Source organism: Acomys minous (assembly GCF_964271855.1).
Source record: "Acomys minous genome assembly, chromosome: 8".
In the NCBI taxonomy this organism is placed as follows: domain Eukaryota; kingdom Metazoa; phylum Chordata; class Mammalia; order Rodentia; family Muridae; genus Acomys; species Acomys minous.
Window position 1 is genome coordinate 35496274 of NC_140489.1, and position 16115 is coordinate 35512388.

At 40.6% G+C, this 16115-nt stretch overlaps 1 protein-coding gene across 6 annotated transcripts in view; it reads right to left on the minus strand.

Annotated features, from left to right (window-relative positions):
• Positions 1 to 16115, minus strand: part of PCNX1 (pecanex 1) — a 154656-nt gene that overhangs the window by 69952 nt on the left and 68589 nt on the right. For 4 of the 6 annotated variants that reach the window (XM_084792043.1, XM_084792042.1, XM_084792040.1 and 1 more), the window contains 2 exons: positions 12560 to 12692; positions 6516 to 6700 (listed from right to left, as the gene is read on the minus strand). The exons of 1 other annotated variant lie outside the window; for it this stretch is intronic. In XM_084792043.1, the coding sequence (XP_084648169.1) occupies positions 6516 to 6700; positions 12560 to 12692 (318 nt within the window). The remainder of the gene's footprint in view (positions 1 to 6515; positions 6701 to 12559; positions 12693 to 16115) is intronic. One more of the 6 variants, XM_084792041.1, reaches the window with a different exon arrangement.

Consider the following 16115-nt stretch of genomic DNA (forward strand, 5'->3'; position numbering starts at 1 on the left):
GCAGTGCGCCCTCTCTATTTGGACTGTGACTATAAACACATCAGGGAGCATACTTAACCATGTCTGAAAGGCTTGGTCATGAGTCAAGAAAAGCAAATCAATTTATGACCAAATAAACAATACAGCTGGAATTTTTGATTTGTAAAGATGATATCATCTGTAAGGCAATCTCTAAGGACAAAAGAAAAGTTAAGGCACCCGGCACTTTTCACTGATGAATATTTAACAATGAATGCCATTGCCAACAAAAACTCAATCATATATGATCTTTTCTGAGTAGACAAGTTGCACAGCAACCTTAGGGCAGAATATGAGCCAGGAACAACAAGCCCTAATGTGTAAGGGCTGAAGCCAGAAATGGCAGAGCGGGCATTCTAAACATCATCGTCATGGCACTCCCAGACGCGGGGCAGTAAGGGACCTCCAACTTCTTCCACCTGCAGGACACTCAACGGTGCAGAGCACGCTGACACCTTTGAAACTCCTAGGACATCCTTGCTGCTCGCTTTACACAGCCGCATTTCCCAGAAGGAGGAAGCTAGGCTCTCTCTCCAGTCCTCCAGGGAGCAGCAGTAAAAGAGCTGGTTTACTTTCCTGAATCCTTGTCCTTAGACTTCTGAGCCTACTCTTCCTTCTGGGCCCTCCAAGTCTGACCCTGGCATGGTGCCTCACTGGAGCCCCCTGCTTATGAAGTCCTACTCTTAGGGCAGAAAAGGGTGACAGGAGCCGAGACACATGGGGGGGGTAGTTACGTAAATGGTTTTAGAAGAGTTTTGGGGGGACCACATACTCTCAAACAGGAAGTACTAACGCTTGCTTCTGGGTTGATAACTATCACGCTCCACCTCTCTGTGACTGTATTGTACTTTTAAGAGAGAAGGCTTTACAGTCAGCTCCGACCTCGTGGACGGCACCTCCTTATTACCACGAGTGGCCACTCTCAAGTGTCCAGGGTAACCTGAGTTTTTACAAAGAGAGAAATGACTCACTGGATTTCTGCTAACAGGGTAACTGAGTGATTTCTCCCCACACCAAGGGACAGCAAACATTCTCTATGAGGAACCAGATAACAAACATCTCAGGCTCTGTGGTCCAGATAAGCTAGTGTCAGAACATGGTCCAAGAGGAACTCTTAGTGCTTGTGAAAAAACCCCATGATAACAAGACAAGAGTCTGGTGACCTCAGTTTCTTCAAAAAACCATGGACTGTGCTCTTGTGCCCCTCCCAGGTGTAGCAGATGAAAGTGAGTTTACTGTGGATAATTCAGTACAACTGGCTATTGATATTTTTATATGCCTTTATGGAAAACCATGTTTTTGCCACATGTGTGCCCTGCCCTTGTGACTGTGCATTTTATGCATATGACTCCTCTTAACCCTCAGTGTATAAACTGTCTGATGCTCTGAATAAAGTTGTCTATTGCACGAGACTTTAGTCTGCCTCGGTTTTAGGCTCCATTCTTCCAGGTAACATTGCCAACTAGAGTAGTAAATACTCTATTATGTACACTCAGGTCTGACATTGTGGCATAAGTAACCACAAAACACGCATTTTTTCCTTCTATATTTATAAAACCAGTGTCAAGTTGAACTAAGCCCACAGGCTGTAGTCTGCTAACCTGGTTCTACCTAGACCCGGAGTCTCAAGACTTCTGAAAACTCTTTACTTCTTTTTAAAAAAAAGATTTTATTTTCAATTATTATGGTGTGTGTGTGTGTGTGTGTGTGTGTGTGTGTGTGTGTGTGTGTGTGTGTGCGTGTAAAGTGCCTGTGGAGGTCAGAAGAGGGCATCAGATCCTCTGGAACGGGAGTTATGGCTAGTTGTAAGCCACCACATGTGTGCTGTAAATCAAACCTGCATCCTTCGCAAGAACAGTTAAGTGCTCTTAACTGCTGAGCTGTCTTTCTAGGATACAATGGAAAAATTATAAGTTTCATTGTCAGAACCAGCTCTTCCTCCTGGAAAGCGTAATGCTGTCACAGGGTTTGAGGAGTGTGAGGAAGAGGGCAGATATGAGAAGCCAGTTTAAAGCAGACTGCACAGGCTACTGCTTGGCAGCAGAGCTGTAACTGAGAGGACCCATGCTCAGGTTCTGACTTGTCTCATTTCCCTGTTAAGGCTCTACTCTTGCTCCTTAATCCCCAGGCTAGAACTTTCCAAAGGATGCACACAGCTCACACTCTGCTCTGGTTTCATCCTCTGCTCATGTATTAGTCCACAGGGCGAGGCCTCTGTGGAGATACTAATGACATCTGGAGTGGTCAAGTAAACCAGACAAGCCACATAATACCCCGCGTCCTCTGAAGAACAGCCGGTGCTCATAATGACTGAGCCATCTCACTAGCCTCTGCTTTATCAATTCTTATGATTTATGATGTGGATTATGTGACCCATTACCTTTAACTGGTCCTCTCTTAATAGGCACTTAACAGTTCTTTTCACAGTTTCTCAAAATTATGAACAGTACTAAGTTACTAAGTGCACTGAAATTCAATCTGTAGATGCAAAAACATGGACACTTTGGTCTGTGACTCTACCTTGCCCCACAAGAACAATCTATGTTTAGTCGCCCATTTCTCCAAGTTCTACCGTGGACACACTACAGTTTCAACAGTTGAACGGGATTCTCAAGATTTTTTAAAATTTCCAATTCAAAGAATCATAAGCAAAGTTAAGATTTGGGTCTATGACAATATTAATCTTTCTTTTTAAAATTTATTTTTATTTACATTTTCATGTATACTTGGTTTTGGCTGCCCATCATCCCCCACTCTTCCCTGCCCCCATCTCCCTGATGTGCTCCACCCTTTCCTGCCCCCATCTCCCTGATGTGCTCCACCCTTTCCTGCCCCCATCCCTACCTAACCACTTTCCTTTTCTACAAGTGCAAAATCCTTGTCATCTTCCTGTGCCAAAGGCTGTGAGTGAGCGCCAGGATCCAGCCTTTAACTATAGTAACAGAGTGTCCCCTAACCAAGCAGCTACTCTCCTAAGCTCAGTTACACAGCGACCATCTGAGGTCACTGGTGGGAAGGCGGAAGAAAGTGAAAGGCACACTATTTTCCAAGTCACTACCCAAAACATCAAGACTAAGGTGTCTCTGATGTGGATTCTCCCTCTTGCCTTGTTCTCTGGGAAATGTCAACAACCACAGCAGACCTTTGAACAGGCGGGGAAAACAGAAGAGCTAGCCTAGCCACAGAGAACGGCTCCCATGACATCCTCTGAGAAAAACAGAACTATTGTCATTTTAGGTGCTGACTTAGGGTGTCTTCCAAGAATCCAACTTACATTCTATCCAATTCAAGCACTACTGGGCTTTAGTCTATGGTCTTAAGAATGTTTAGCACTAAGGACGCAGAGCATCTGGTCTTGTATGTCAATGGCTTCGCCACAACATGTTAGCAGGAGACAGTCCTGTAATATTCCTGAAGCAATTCGGGTACCAGAACTGTTTGAAATATGATTCTGTAGCTTTCAATGGTAATGATGATAAATGTCTAAGCATTAGCTAGGAAATAAAAGGCTGGATGAGTTTTCTGTGAGGATTAAAAACAAAACAAAAGTCCCCAACCTGCCAGATAAAACACAAACAAGGACTGAGCAGGATCTAGAGCTACAGGGACGTTCACTGTCTTTGACTGATAATTCTATTCCAGTTCTAATCCTGAAGAATTAATCACTGCTGCACCCATGGGCTCATGTAAAGAGGCCTCAGCAAAGTGTTTATTACAGCAGGAAGTACCAGGAGACATCTTAAGAGGCCAGCAATGAGCTTACTTAACTGGTTAAATGAATTATGACCCTGTGATACTTTATTAGCCAGTACTAACAATGGTCATTTATCTAACAAACATATTAATGCCAGGCACTGGCACATTTAGTAACACAGTCCTTGCACTAAGCCTGGGAACTGGCATTAGTGTTGCTTCCTTTGAGAAACAAGGAAACTGATGCACAGGGAGAGAAAACAACCTGCCTAAGGTGGCATAGCTGGGAAGGGCGCAGCTTGGAGGATGCAGCACTCCAGCCTCAGCGCATACCTGCACTGACACGCACATACCTACACACAGACACACACACAGATACCTACTTACAAATGAAGTAAATCTTTAAAATGTTATGTTCAAAATGTAGCCAATATTAATTACATCATTTGAACCCTTAAAACATTTTTACTAACTATGTACAAAAGTGAATTCTATAAAGCAATATTCTAAATTTCTCTTTTAAATTATATTGCTTGTAATTCAGTTTCTAAAATTATTAACAATTATACATGCTAAATAGAGATTTGTATAAAATGTATATATTTATATATACATACAGATCTTTTAAGCATATTATATATATGTATATATTATTGCATGTAAAAATCATATGGGAACACTGTTTCAATAAAACTAACTAAATCTGAAAAAAAAAAAAAGCAAGTCTTTGTAAATATGTCATAGTTTTAGGGAACATTCTAGCTACCTTTTCCCCCTTTTTCTTTTTTTTTTTTTTTTTTTTTGGTTTTTCAAGATAGAGTCTCTCCGTGTAGCCCTGGCTGGGATTAAAGGCGTGTACCACCACATCCAGCCGTACCTTTTCTCTTTTTAACATTTTTCTTTAGTGTGTGTACGTGCATGCATATGTGCTTTATGCGGAGGAGTCAGGTCTCTTCTCTCACCATGTGGGGCCCAGGGTTGCCAGCTGTGGCAGGAGGCAACCTTTACCAGCTGAGCCGTATCACCGGCCCCTCTAGATTTCTATTCTAGTAATGAATTCTTACTGTGAAAAATTACCAAGAGTTTGTTTTATTTTGTGCTTGGTCTATTAGTCTGAAACAGATCAAAAGGAAGCCCTTTATGCTAGCCAACCCACAACACAGAGCCAATGGGCAATCAGCAGATGCACAGCCCTTTGTTGCCAGGAGTCTTGGGTTCCATAGTGATTGGTATCACTACTATAACATAAAGAATTATATGTCTGCATCTAAAAAATGCCTATTGAAACCAATAAAGCAGCTAAACAGAATTCTACTTTATTTTCCCTCAAACATCTTCCTTAAGTGACTTTCTTACCCCTCAACTGACAAAAGGAAAAGCTTCTACACTTACAGTGTTGTGCTATGTTCTCACTGCATTTGGGAACTGCCTGCGACACATGGTGATGCTGTGACTGTCTCGGATGACCACTTTGCAGGTTCTGAAATTCTGCCCAGTTCACATCTACCTATCTATTGACACCACTCTGTAGTCCCAAGTTTTACATTCATAAATAGCATATCAAGCTTTAGTAAACCTAATTGATTCCTTCCTACCATATATTCTACCAGCTAACACATGAACTGGACAGTTATCTTCCTAAGAGAAAAGACCATATAACAGCGGTCAGCAAGATCATAAAGAGTAAATGCTTTCAAGTGAGTCTTATTTAACAGCAAGATTTTCTTTATTAAATTAATTCAAACCACTGAGAATCTGAACAGAGGAAACCTGGGTCATACTGAGAAACAGGAATCCAAGTGCGGGAGCTGGGAACACGGATTCCGTTGGTGAAGAGCTTTAATGCACAAGCTGAGGACCTGGCTTTGGATCCTCAGTGCCAGAAAGAAGCCAGGTAAGGTTTGCACATATAACCTCAGAGGCGAGGGAGGGAGAGAACACTCAGACGGGTCCCTAGAATTCACTGGCCATCTAGTGCAGCCGAATCAGCCAGCATCAGTTCACTGAGAAGCTCTCCCCAAAAAACAAGCCACCCAATGTCTTCCTCTGGCTTCCACAGATATGTGCATATGCACATGGTGGGCGAGTACACTAGTGCACACACATCTACATAAAGAAATAACAGTTGAAAGTAGCATAACAATATGCCAAAGCACAAAGCATGCATTTGCTATTATTAAAATATGCTGCATTTCTAAATACTAGCTTTCATAATTCATGAGTATATTTATAGATATCTTAACACATAATAAAATATTTTATAAAGTTACCAGTCACTAGTAGAGCCATGCTGTCCTGAGAACACTGATTTTGGATTATAATAAACCCTATGACAAAAGATGGATATAATGCAAAATGCAGGGCACACCCCAGCAAGACTGTAGCAATAAGCCTTCTGGAGCGCACTCCCCCCTTCCTGTGCATGACACACTCAAATAACTAAAAAAAGTTAAGGTTTTTCTTAAAAATTCATTCAAAAATTCATATTTCCCCACATGGTATTCCCTAGGAATGATAGAAATGCCCAATTAAGAGAATGTTACAGTTTCAAGGAACAGTTATTAGCACATTAGCTGCCCATTAGTGATAGATATGCTCAAAATAGGAAGTACAATAAAAGTAAAGAGAAATGCAGAAAGAGAATGCAAGCCATTTTCTCACACACAGGGCAAACAAACCAACGAACAGTGCCCCAGTGCATAGCTCCAAAATAAAGCCATCTCAGACGAGAGCTGCAATCACTGTTACCCATTTGCTGCCAATTAAACGTTTCCAACCACCAAGATGACATCAGGCCTGCATACCAAGTTCATCGTGCAAACTGCTACCGCCTACAGCAGATGTATGGTCATGTGAGGCGTCTAAGTGGACACTCCCTTTTCTCACCAGCAAGGAGGCACTAGCACTGAGCACTGGAGCCTGGGATGGGGGGCGGGACTGCACTTTGACCTGGGCTGTGGACTGCTGGCCTTGCTGACCATCTTGAAGGCTAGGAGAGAACATGGATTGGGGAGACATTACAGGGAAGAAAAGAGAAAACAACAGCTAGAATGAAACCATATAGCACGCTGATTTCAAAAATGACACTTTTTCAAATAACCTAAGAAAGCCAAGAAGCTTTGAATAATTACACAGTTTATTCTCGTCCCGGTCCTTACCAATCTGATTCATAGAGAGGAAGGCAGTGAACTGTCAGTTTAGAGGCTGACTGTCAATCGGCAATGCTCCCCCAGCGCAGGCCGACTAGAGTGCAGAGTGAAGCAGAGAGAGCAGCAAGGAGCCCGCGGTGTACGCAGCAACGTGGCTCGGTGCTGGGCTCCCACTGGTAAAATTTACCTTGTGAGAACTTTGCTGTTTCCTCTCTAGCTTTCTAAAATCTCAGATTCAAACAGACAATAAAACAAAGTTTCTACACATGTGAAAACTAAAGAATGGCTGTCAAATCCAACTAAATACAACGGTAAACAAAAGAATACCACAAACTACTGCAGAAGAGTCAGAATACACGACTCAACTGAGTGAAACGCAGTGGCCACTGGGATACTGAAGGAGACCTCATATAAATTTTTATTTATAAAAGTGTCCTTATTCTGAAATAAATCTACATGTGTTATAGAAAACACATACACAAAAATGTTCTTATAACCAACTTACATTCTTTTCCAGTCCACACTGTATGCTCATTAACAAGAATCCATTATTTTAAAAAATCTTAGTAACTAGGAAACCTTAATTTCTCAACAGATATTTTAGTGTTATTATGTTTTATAAAATTTCAAAAAATTAGTATTTTGTTAGAATAAATTTATCATTTATAAAACTACTTTTTCTATGTTATTTATTCATTTGCTTTTATGATTATTTAAGATAATACAAATTTCATTGTTTACATTTTTAATATGTGATTTACTCTAATTTAAGCTAATGAAATTCTGAAATATTGTAACTGTCACATCATTCTACACAAGATGCCCCAGCAATGCTCCACTCAGTGACTTTAAGGTACGTGGAGCAATTCCAGAGGCGGTTACTAAAATAACTAGACACTACAGCAAAATGAACATTTCTTGAGATGGCCTTGTATAGCTATCATTTCTAATGGTATCATTTTCTACTATGTTCTCTCTGACCTTTTGAATGTACTGCATTTGTCCCTTTGGTCCTGTTGACCAACACGGAAATAAAAGGCTGAGCTGTGGCTACGGCAAGAGATACTTTGAAACTGCATGGTCTGACTCAGCCAAACCCGGGATATTTAAATAAATGTTAGCTCTTCACGCATGCCAACTGTATATCTTTTTTCTTCTTAATTAAATTTTATTATTCAGATTATATCTCGGTTGTTATCCCTTCACTTGTGTCTTTCCGTTCCCCTCCCTCCCTCCTTCACTCTATTCCCCTCCCCTAGACCAACTGTATTTCAAGTTCAATAACCACACACCACAGTCAGTGGCCCCCAATGTGGTCAGAAGCTAATCATGACTGCCTGCCATATAGGATGGCGTGGAGTATGGAATGTTCATCCCATCACAGAAGGCCTGTATCAGCACGTTCACTCTTCAGCCTCTGAGAAGTCCACTCTACAGGGCCCAGGCGTGCATCTCCATGAGACGCGAGCCTGCACACTCTGGCTGTGTTCACACTGGCATTGCTCAGCCACGCTACAAAGCCTCTGCTCAGTAGTTCCCTCAGAATACTTTCCCAGGAGCTATTAGTCAAGAGAGAACAGCTTGAGGCTGAGAATGCAGTTTAGTGGAGGAGCCTTTGCTTACATGTGTCAAACCGTGGGTTCATCTCCAACACTGGAAACTTAAAAATGGAAAAAAAAAAGATGATCTTGTTAATTAAACAGTTTTATCTTCCATACATGGCTGATGTGTCCCTCCTCATCAGAAGCAATCTAAACTTATCCATGAATTTCATCAAAATGAACAGGTTTCACACAAAAACACAGGGGAAAAAATCCCAGGAAATTCAAATATTATAGACTTTCAGCTAACAACTCCAAAAAATTTGTACTCAACTTTTCCTATTTTTTCACTTAAAGTCATAAGCAAAGATCATGTCAAATATAGTCACAATTTAATGTGAACAGATCTGAGAATATTCTGTCAGGTTACCAATGCACAATGTCTATCCAAATACACAAAATGTTTTCAAAATATTAAGTAGTGCATGAAAGTCAAGGAAATTAGCCGAAATCTATTAATATAGCTATTTAGTTTTAAACATCAAAAGACAGTAATAAATGTTTATATCCCTTAATTCTTCAACTCATAGCCCTCATCGGCAACAGGAAAGGCTGGCTATTAGCAAAAATGGCTGAGAATCAGATTCCGGGAGGGTGGTACAAACTTTGGACTTACAGGCGTGAGACATTCCTGTCTCCCCTCCCCTCTCTTCACTTTTAGTAAATGCTTTATCACACAGTAATAAAATCTAAGCCAGTCATTAGGGGCTGGCAAGCAAGCATACTGATATATTCTCAATTTAAATGACACACAGCTGGTCTTGGCCATCCCTTCCTCTACACATAGAGGTTGCACCTGGCATTTCTGTTTTACACTGTCAGATACCTTAGTGTCTCCCCTACTAAAATATAAATTCTAAGAATATGACTCCATTATTCCAAAGAATACACAGGTTCCAGAGAAGAGAATGTCTTGAGTGTAAACACACAGACACACACACACACACACACACACACACACACACACACACACACACACACACATTTGATGAATTCCTCTGAATATAAAGTGACTTCGTAGATTTCTAATCATAGGTTCTGAACCATGACTGTAACCTCATTTTATTATAGATCTTTTAATCTCATATTTTAATGAAGCTAAAGATATACTAAAGCTGTTTGTTCTTTACTGAAGTAAGATGATTTCTTTCTACTCTAGTTTAACAAAGACTCAAAAACATGACATTTAAGGTAATAAATATCAAACTCTTTATGGTATAAAGAACTTTTATTATTTGTCATTGTTTTAGCTCTAGTCACTAAGAAGAATTAGCTAGGGCCTATAAAACCTATCTACAAAGTTAACTTAATTTAAAATCTGTAGAAGCAATTCTTACAGAACTTATTATGAGATTTTTAAAAGCATGCAAACTCTCTTTGTGAGGAAGCTATTGGTTTAACACTTGTACATATGTATTTTATCACAGCCCTTTTAGGTGGTTAAGTTACTCAGTAGAGTTTACTTCAGTCTCTTTCTGAAGTTTGCTTCCTTTGATCCTAGTTACCTACAGTCAACATCAATCTGAAATCATGAAATTGAAAATCAAAAATAAATAGCCATACTTTGAATGCCTTAGCGGATGTTGTGATTGGCCTCTTTTGTTAGTAGTCACAGCTGTTGCTTTCCTGCTGTGCTGAATGAACTCACAGATCACAGTGCACCGCAGGCCTGAGTCAAGGCAGGGAAAACAAACCACACAAGCGGGCTCGTATCAGCCATGGCTTCAGGATGCTGTATGAGCCTTTTAGACCATTTCCACTCTTCCCATGGAGAACTACTACAGAAAATCTTACTGCTACTTATATAGCAATTGTGGTAGAAGTATTCTATACATGTTCTATTCATTTTTTACAAAATGTTTTCTCAAAGTTGAAGCAGTCATTCTATTGTATATTTATTAAGGATAACATTATTATTCAGTAGTTCACACTGAAGAACAACAGCAATTTACTTTACTTGGGAATTTTTCCAATTGCAAAAGGCAATTTACTAAGTTGGTATTTCTCCTCGGTCTTTACAGCTACATGCTTTTTTATTTTACCCATAATAAGGTCCATCTATTTAGACACATGCAACATTTGTATTGGAAATACCCTGGAGCTGCAACAAACTTGCTTGTTGACTACAAGAAGGTGATTTTCGGGCAAATGCACGCCCTTTAGAAGTAAAATCTCAACCATTTTCTAAGATGTGCTATATTTAAAACTCTGGAAAGAGAGGAAATACTGTGTGACTGGCTGGAGTTGGAACAGTAACGCTAGTATTCCACCAGGCAGAGAAAGAAAACTACCCTGTCCACATTTGCTTGGCAAGTGAGACTAGTAGGCATATTCATGGCAAAGGATGAAAAAAAAAAGTAAGATTAAGTAGGTTAAAAATGTTTATAAAAGGAAAACACAGAGAAGCAGGAAGGCAAAGGAGCTATCTACAGCAAGTATTACTCAAGGGGCAAAAAAGGGGAGAAAAGTGGCAGGAGACGCATGCCCAGTCCCTGCACGTGAGGACTGTGCCCCACAAAACACAGCAGGAGACGCATGCCCAGTCCCTGCACGTGAGGACTGTGCCCCACAAAACACAGCAGGAGACGCATGCCCAGTCCCTGCACATGAGGACTGTGCCCCCACAAAACACAGCAGGAGATGCATGCCCAGTCCCTGCACATGGGGACTGTGCCCCACAAAACACAGCAGGAGATGCATGCCCAGTCCCTGCACGTGAGGACTGTGCCCCACAAAACACAGCAGGAGACGCATGCCCAGTCCCTGCACATGAGGACTGTGCCCCCACAAAACACAGCAGGAGATGCATGCCCAGTCCCTGCACATGGGGACTGTGCCCCACAAAACACAGCAGGAGATGCATGCCCAGTCCCTGCCCATGGGGACTGTGCCCCACATTCACCAATAGAAAGAAAAGTCCTGCCGGCAGGAAAGGAGGGGGAGGACACAGGAGTCGAGGGCTCACAAAAGTTCCTACAACAAACATATCTTTACTCTAATTACATTCCCACTTTTATATCTTAACTATTACCTATATGTACATATATATTTTGTGAGGTTGTGTATTATTTAAGGAATTAGAAAATAAAGGTGAAGTTTCTGGATATAATGTGAAACTTAACAACAAAAGAAACCAAGTTTTAAATCTCAGGGGAATATAAAATGATTTTTTTTTAAAATAAAATTTTGCTATTCTGAAAATCAAGTTTAAGAGAAGGAGGAAGGTTTGTGTCTTTTAACCTACCAACTACTCACGGAAGCTAATCTTCCTCACGAAGGTGGGAAGTTTGAGTTCAAACGTGGCATGAAAACAACTTGAGCAATGGAGCTTCAGGCAGAGCGGTGAAGAACACTGCGTGTGTACCGCGTAAGCACACACATGGGTCATGTCATGTTCACGTTTGCCCTTTTGAAATGAAACAGAAGTCTTTCAAGAAGATCTTCATAATTCTAAATCAAGACTCTTAAAATTCCCAAAAATTCAGCAGGAGATTATCTCCAATATCGTAAGTGCATGTTCTCTAAGTTAAGAATACTGGAAAAATAAAAGGTTTTAATACACAATAGAGGTTGAGAAATTCAACACACGTCTAACTGTAAACAGGTATACAGCCGACCATACTTTACATAAATATTTAGTCTGTGTCCTTCACTAGGTTCAAACTTTACAGTATAAATAAGATAAAATATAATCTTTTAGTGACATGGAATAATCAAAGTGAATTCAGTGAGATTTTTATTTCTCAATAAGGTCACCACTTGTCCTGTAATTGTTCATATTAAACAGTGTCAAGATACTGCGTTAATATAATGAACTTAAGAATAAATCAAACTTAACAGCTGTGTTTTCATTTCTATTACTGCTAACGTGCTTTTGCAATTTAAAAACTGGGCAAAACCAGTCTGACAGTTTTGTTTAAACAGTGCAACAGAAGGCATGCACAAGGCAGTAGGCTCGTGGTCACATGCAGAAGAACCTAAAAGAGCTGAAGACGCACAGAAGAGAACGAAAGACAAGCAAGGCTTTTCAAACGCTTGCCTGGGTCAGAAGGTTCACTGCATGCATGCTCAACTTGGTGGAATTGTAAAATACCATACCTTAGGGGCGATCCGATGAGCAAGGTAGGAGGGGTAGGGTTACTCCCTGCATTGTGCCGGCGCCGTACTGCCTGGCGCCTAAATGTGCTGCGTTCACGGCGAAAAGCCACTGCCTCCTCGCTGGCCTGTGCTGCTGTATCAAGACAGACTTAGGTCAAACAGAAGCCTAGGTCAGAGATGACAATAGCAGCTGAGCCTGCCTCTCTCTCGACTTCCCACCCTCGCAGGAGAAGGGACACTTGGCCTTCTGTCATACCAGCACATACACACAAAGCACGTGCCTTGCCTTTTCTTCAAAGTTAGTGTTTTAGAAAATAACATTTTGGATCAATTCCTGACCTCACCATTCTCTCTTCATCCTCAAGTTCCTATTTTGAGATCTCTGCTGCTTTAAATGTTTTCCTGAAAGCCTCCTTATTTTTGGCACATTTCTATTCTCTGTTTAATTAAGTCAGTCTTTAAAAAATAGTGTCCCTAATCCCTTTTCTTGTGAGACTAGTAAAAGCAACACAGACACACAGATGCTCCCTGACTTGGATGGGGCCACAGTCTGATAAACCATCATTAATCTAAAGCACCAAGGGCCAAAAGTGCATTCAACACACAGCACACACCACTTAGCTCGTATGTACTGAGAGCTCCAGTGCCCCCAAGGCTGGATGCAAGCTGTGAGCTGTGGCTCCTGTGGCCCACGGCTAAAACAGTAGTCTATGCCTATCACTCACCTAGGAGAAGAGCAAACGTCAAAACTCAAGAGTATGGCTTCCACCTTTGAATCACCATCAAGGTAAAAAACCGCTGAACCATCCCACTGCAGACTGTTCTTACAGACACCAAAGACAGGGTGGCAAGCCGCATCCCAGCACTGACTCTAAGTTGGCAGAACCGGTTTGTCAAATATTCAAGGTAACAAATGCATCTTAGCTGAAAAATGCTTTATCAAAACTTTATTTAAAAACTTTAAGGCCCTGGTCCTAGTCTACTCAACATTAGGAAGCAGAAATGTAAAATAATCAAATGTGAGCATCTGTCAATTGTTCTTCCCCAGTAATCTAAGTGTTCTGCGAATCTTTTGAATTTGAGAAAAGATATTTTTATGCTACATATGAGTAAAGAAAACAGAAGTTCATACAGAAACACTTTTTCAAACGTAAAAGTCCTTTAAATGTGAAACGGTTATTATTTGTACGTGAAAATCATACATGTCCAATAAAACCATGAAGCTCATTGGGTCAGGACTGTGCTAATACAGTAGCCACTAGCCAGCCAGGAGTGGTTATTTGATTTTATATTAATGGAAACTAAGAATCCAGCAATCCACTCCTGAGGCACAGCTAACACTCGGTAGTGACACAGTTCAAGTGCCTGGCACTGCTGGACGACTCCGACACAAGGGAGAGCGGATGCAGACAATCAAGTTGCTGCTTCATCAGCATGATCTGCAGAGCACGTTCTGACCTCTGACAACCACAACCTCGATGAGATGAAAATGCACAACACGTCAGAGAAGTACACGCTGGCCAAGTGGTCACCAGATGGTGAGGGAAGGCAGGACAGTGAGGTGGGCAGTTCTTAGACACCTGCACAGCTGAGCCAGCTTACAGTACAGTTACTAGTGAGAACTCAACTTAAGAGCTACCTTGTGAACTGTTTTACTGAAAATTTCTATTCTACAGCTGAAATAAACTATATCCTAATTTTCCCAACTATTACTTATAACAAACTATTATAATCAGTTTCACTGGTTGAATCAACTTCATTATTGAATCTTCAAACATTCTCACAAATGTTTACATCTTGCAAATAAACAGAAAATTAAACCCAGACAAAATTTATGAGCTAACTCTGGGAAAGCAGCATGTGATCACTGAAACGAGAAACGGCCTTCTCTATTAATCTCTTTGAGGACTTAGTGGTATTATTCTTACAGAAAAGCTAAGACTCTAAGAAGGACAAGAAACTTAACAACAACAAGAAAATCAAGCAAAAGCTGTGAGTGTCTAGTTTAGTGAAGAACTCTGTGAGTCTGTGCTTGAGAACACTGGCTACTCTTCCAAAGCCCCTGGGTTTGATTCCCAGGACCCACACAGTGACTCACAATCGCGTCTGCAGCTCCAGTTCCAGCGAACGGATGCCCTCTTCTAGTCTCTGCAGACACCAGGCACACACACAGCACACGTACTCAGGCCAACACTTATATGCATAAAATAATAATAATAAAAATACTTTGTCTTCTTTAAAAAACACACCTTTGAGTAATTTTACACATTCATATTTTAATCTACAAAATAGTTCCTCCTAACTCCAGTGATATCCCTCCAAAGTACAGGGATAACAGGTGTATGCTACCATGGATGTTCTGTATTTTCATAATGATGCAGTCTCTTGAGGTCTCATGCTTAAATGCAATTCATATTTGGAGATCCATTCTGTTGTAATGTCTTTAAAAAAGGAGCTCTATCCTTTGGAACGGTCTAATCCTGACTATTACAAAGAAATGTTAAATTAAACCTTAGGGTACTTTCTATTTTATTTCAGGGAGTTACAGAGAAATCTACACATTTGTATGGAACTGTTTGGTATGGCAATTTCTGCTTATATGAATGTACTAAAACATTATCCACTGGCTTTATAAAGGCAACAAAAAAATCAACAAGGCTGTGTACACTTAGTGATCCTGGAGGGGCAGGAGCTGAAGCTACCCATAGCATCTCAAAAGCTCGCAAGTTCTAAGTCTAAGTAGGCAAAGCAGTTTCCACACACTATTATTTCACTTGCACAGCTTGTAGATTATGGAAAGTATTCACAGGTTAGGAATAGTTTCTAGGGCCAGAATAATACAGTTCAGTTAACAGAGCACTTGCTTACACGTATGAAGGCCCGTGTTTGATCCGCAGTACCACGTAAGAGTCAGAATTTCAAGGTTACAGTCTGGAACACAGCAAGTCTGAGGCTGGTCTGGACTGAAGGGCCCTGTCCCCATGCCTCACTAGTTACTTGTAGTAGGCCCCTTGGCAACACCTCAACTGCTGCTTCAGTAAGAAACTGAGGTAACTAGGAGCTACTCAAGAAAAGTGTTCTTTTCATTCTAGAAAAAAAGGAATATATATAACGGAGACAAAATAAAGTGTGTGTTTGTTGCCTCAAATGGAAACAACAAATGTTATTAGGAAGCAAAAATTTTAAGAACTGAGACTAAAGTACAACACAAGCATTTATACATCTTAAAAGCCAGGACATTTGCAACATTCAAGAACAGACCAGGATAGGTTAAGGTCAAACTTTCACTTAACTACCACGTAAAGAAATGAACAATAAACTTATCTTGCAAAAATACTCTAAAAGTAATTCTAAAAGAAAAAAAGAAATTCTAAAACATCATGAATTCTAAAAACAAGACAAAACAATGTTTTGGTGTAGGCACAGAAACCCACTTTATCTAAACAGCCTTCCTTTTCTTACTTTCCATACTAGCCAAGAACACTGCGAACCATGGTATTTCTAGAAAGACTCTGCTCTAATAAAGAAATGAATGCTCATCATCATCATTTTCATG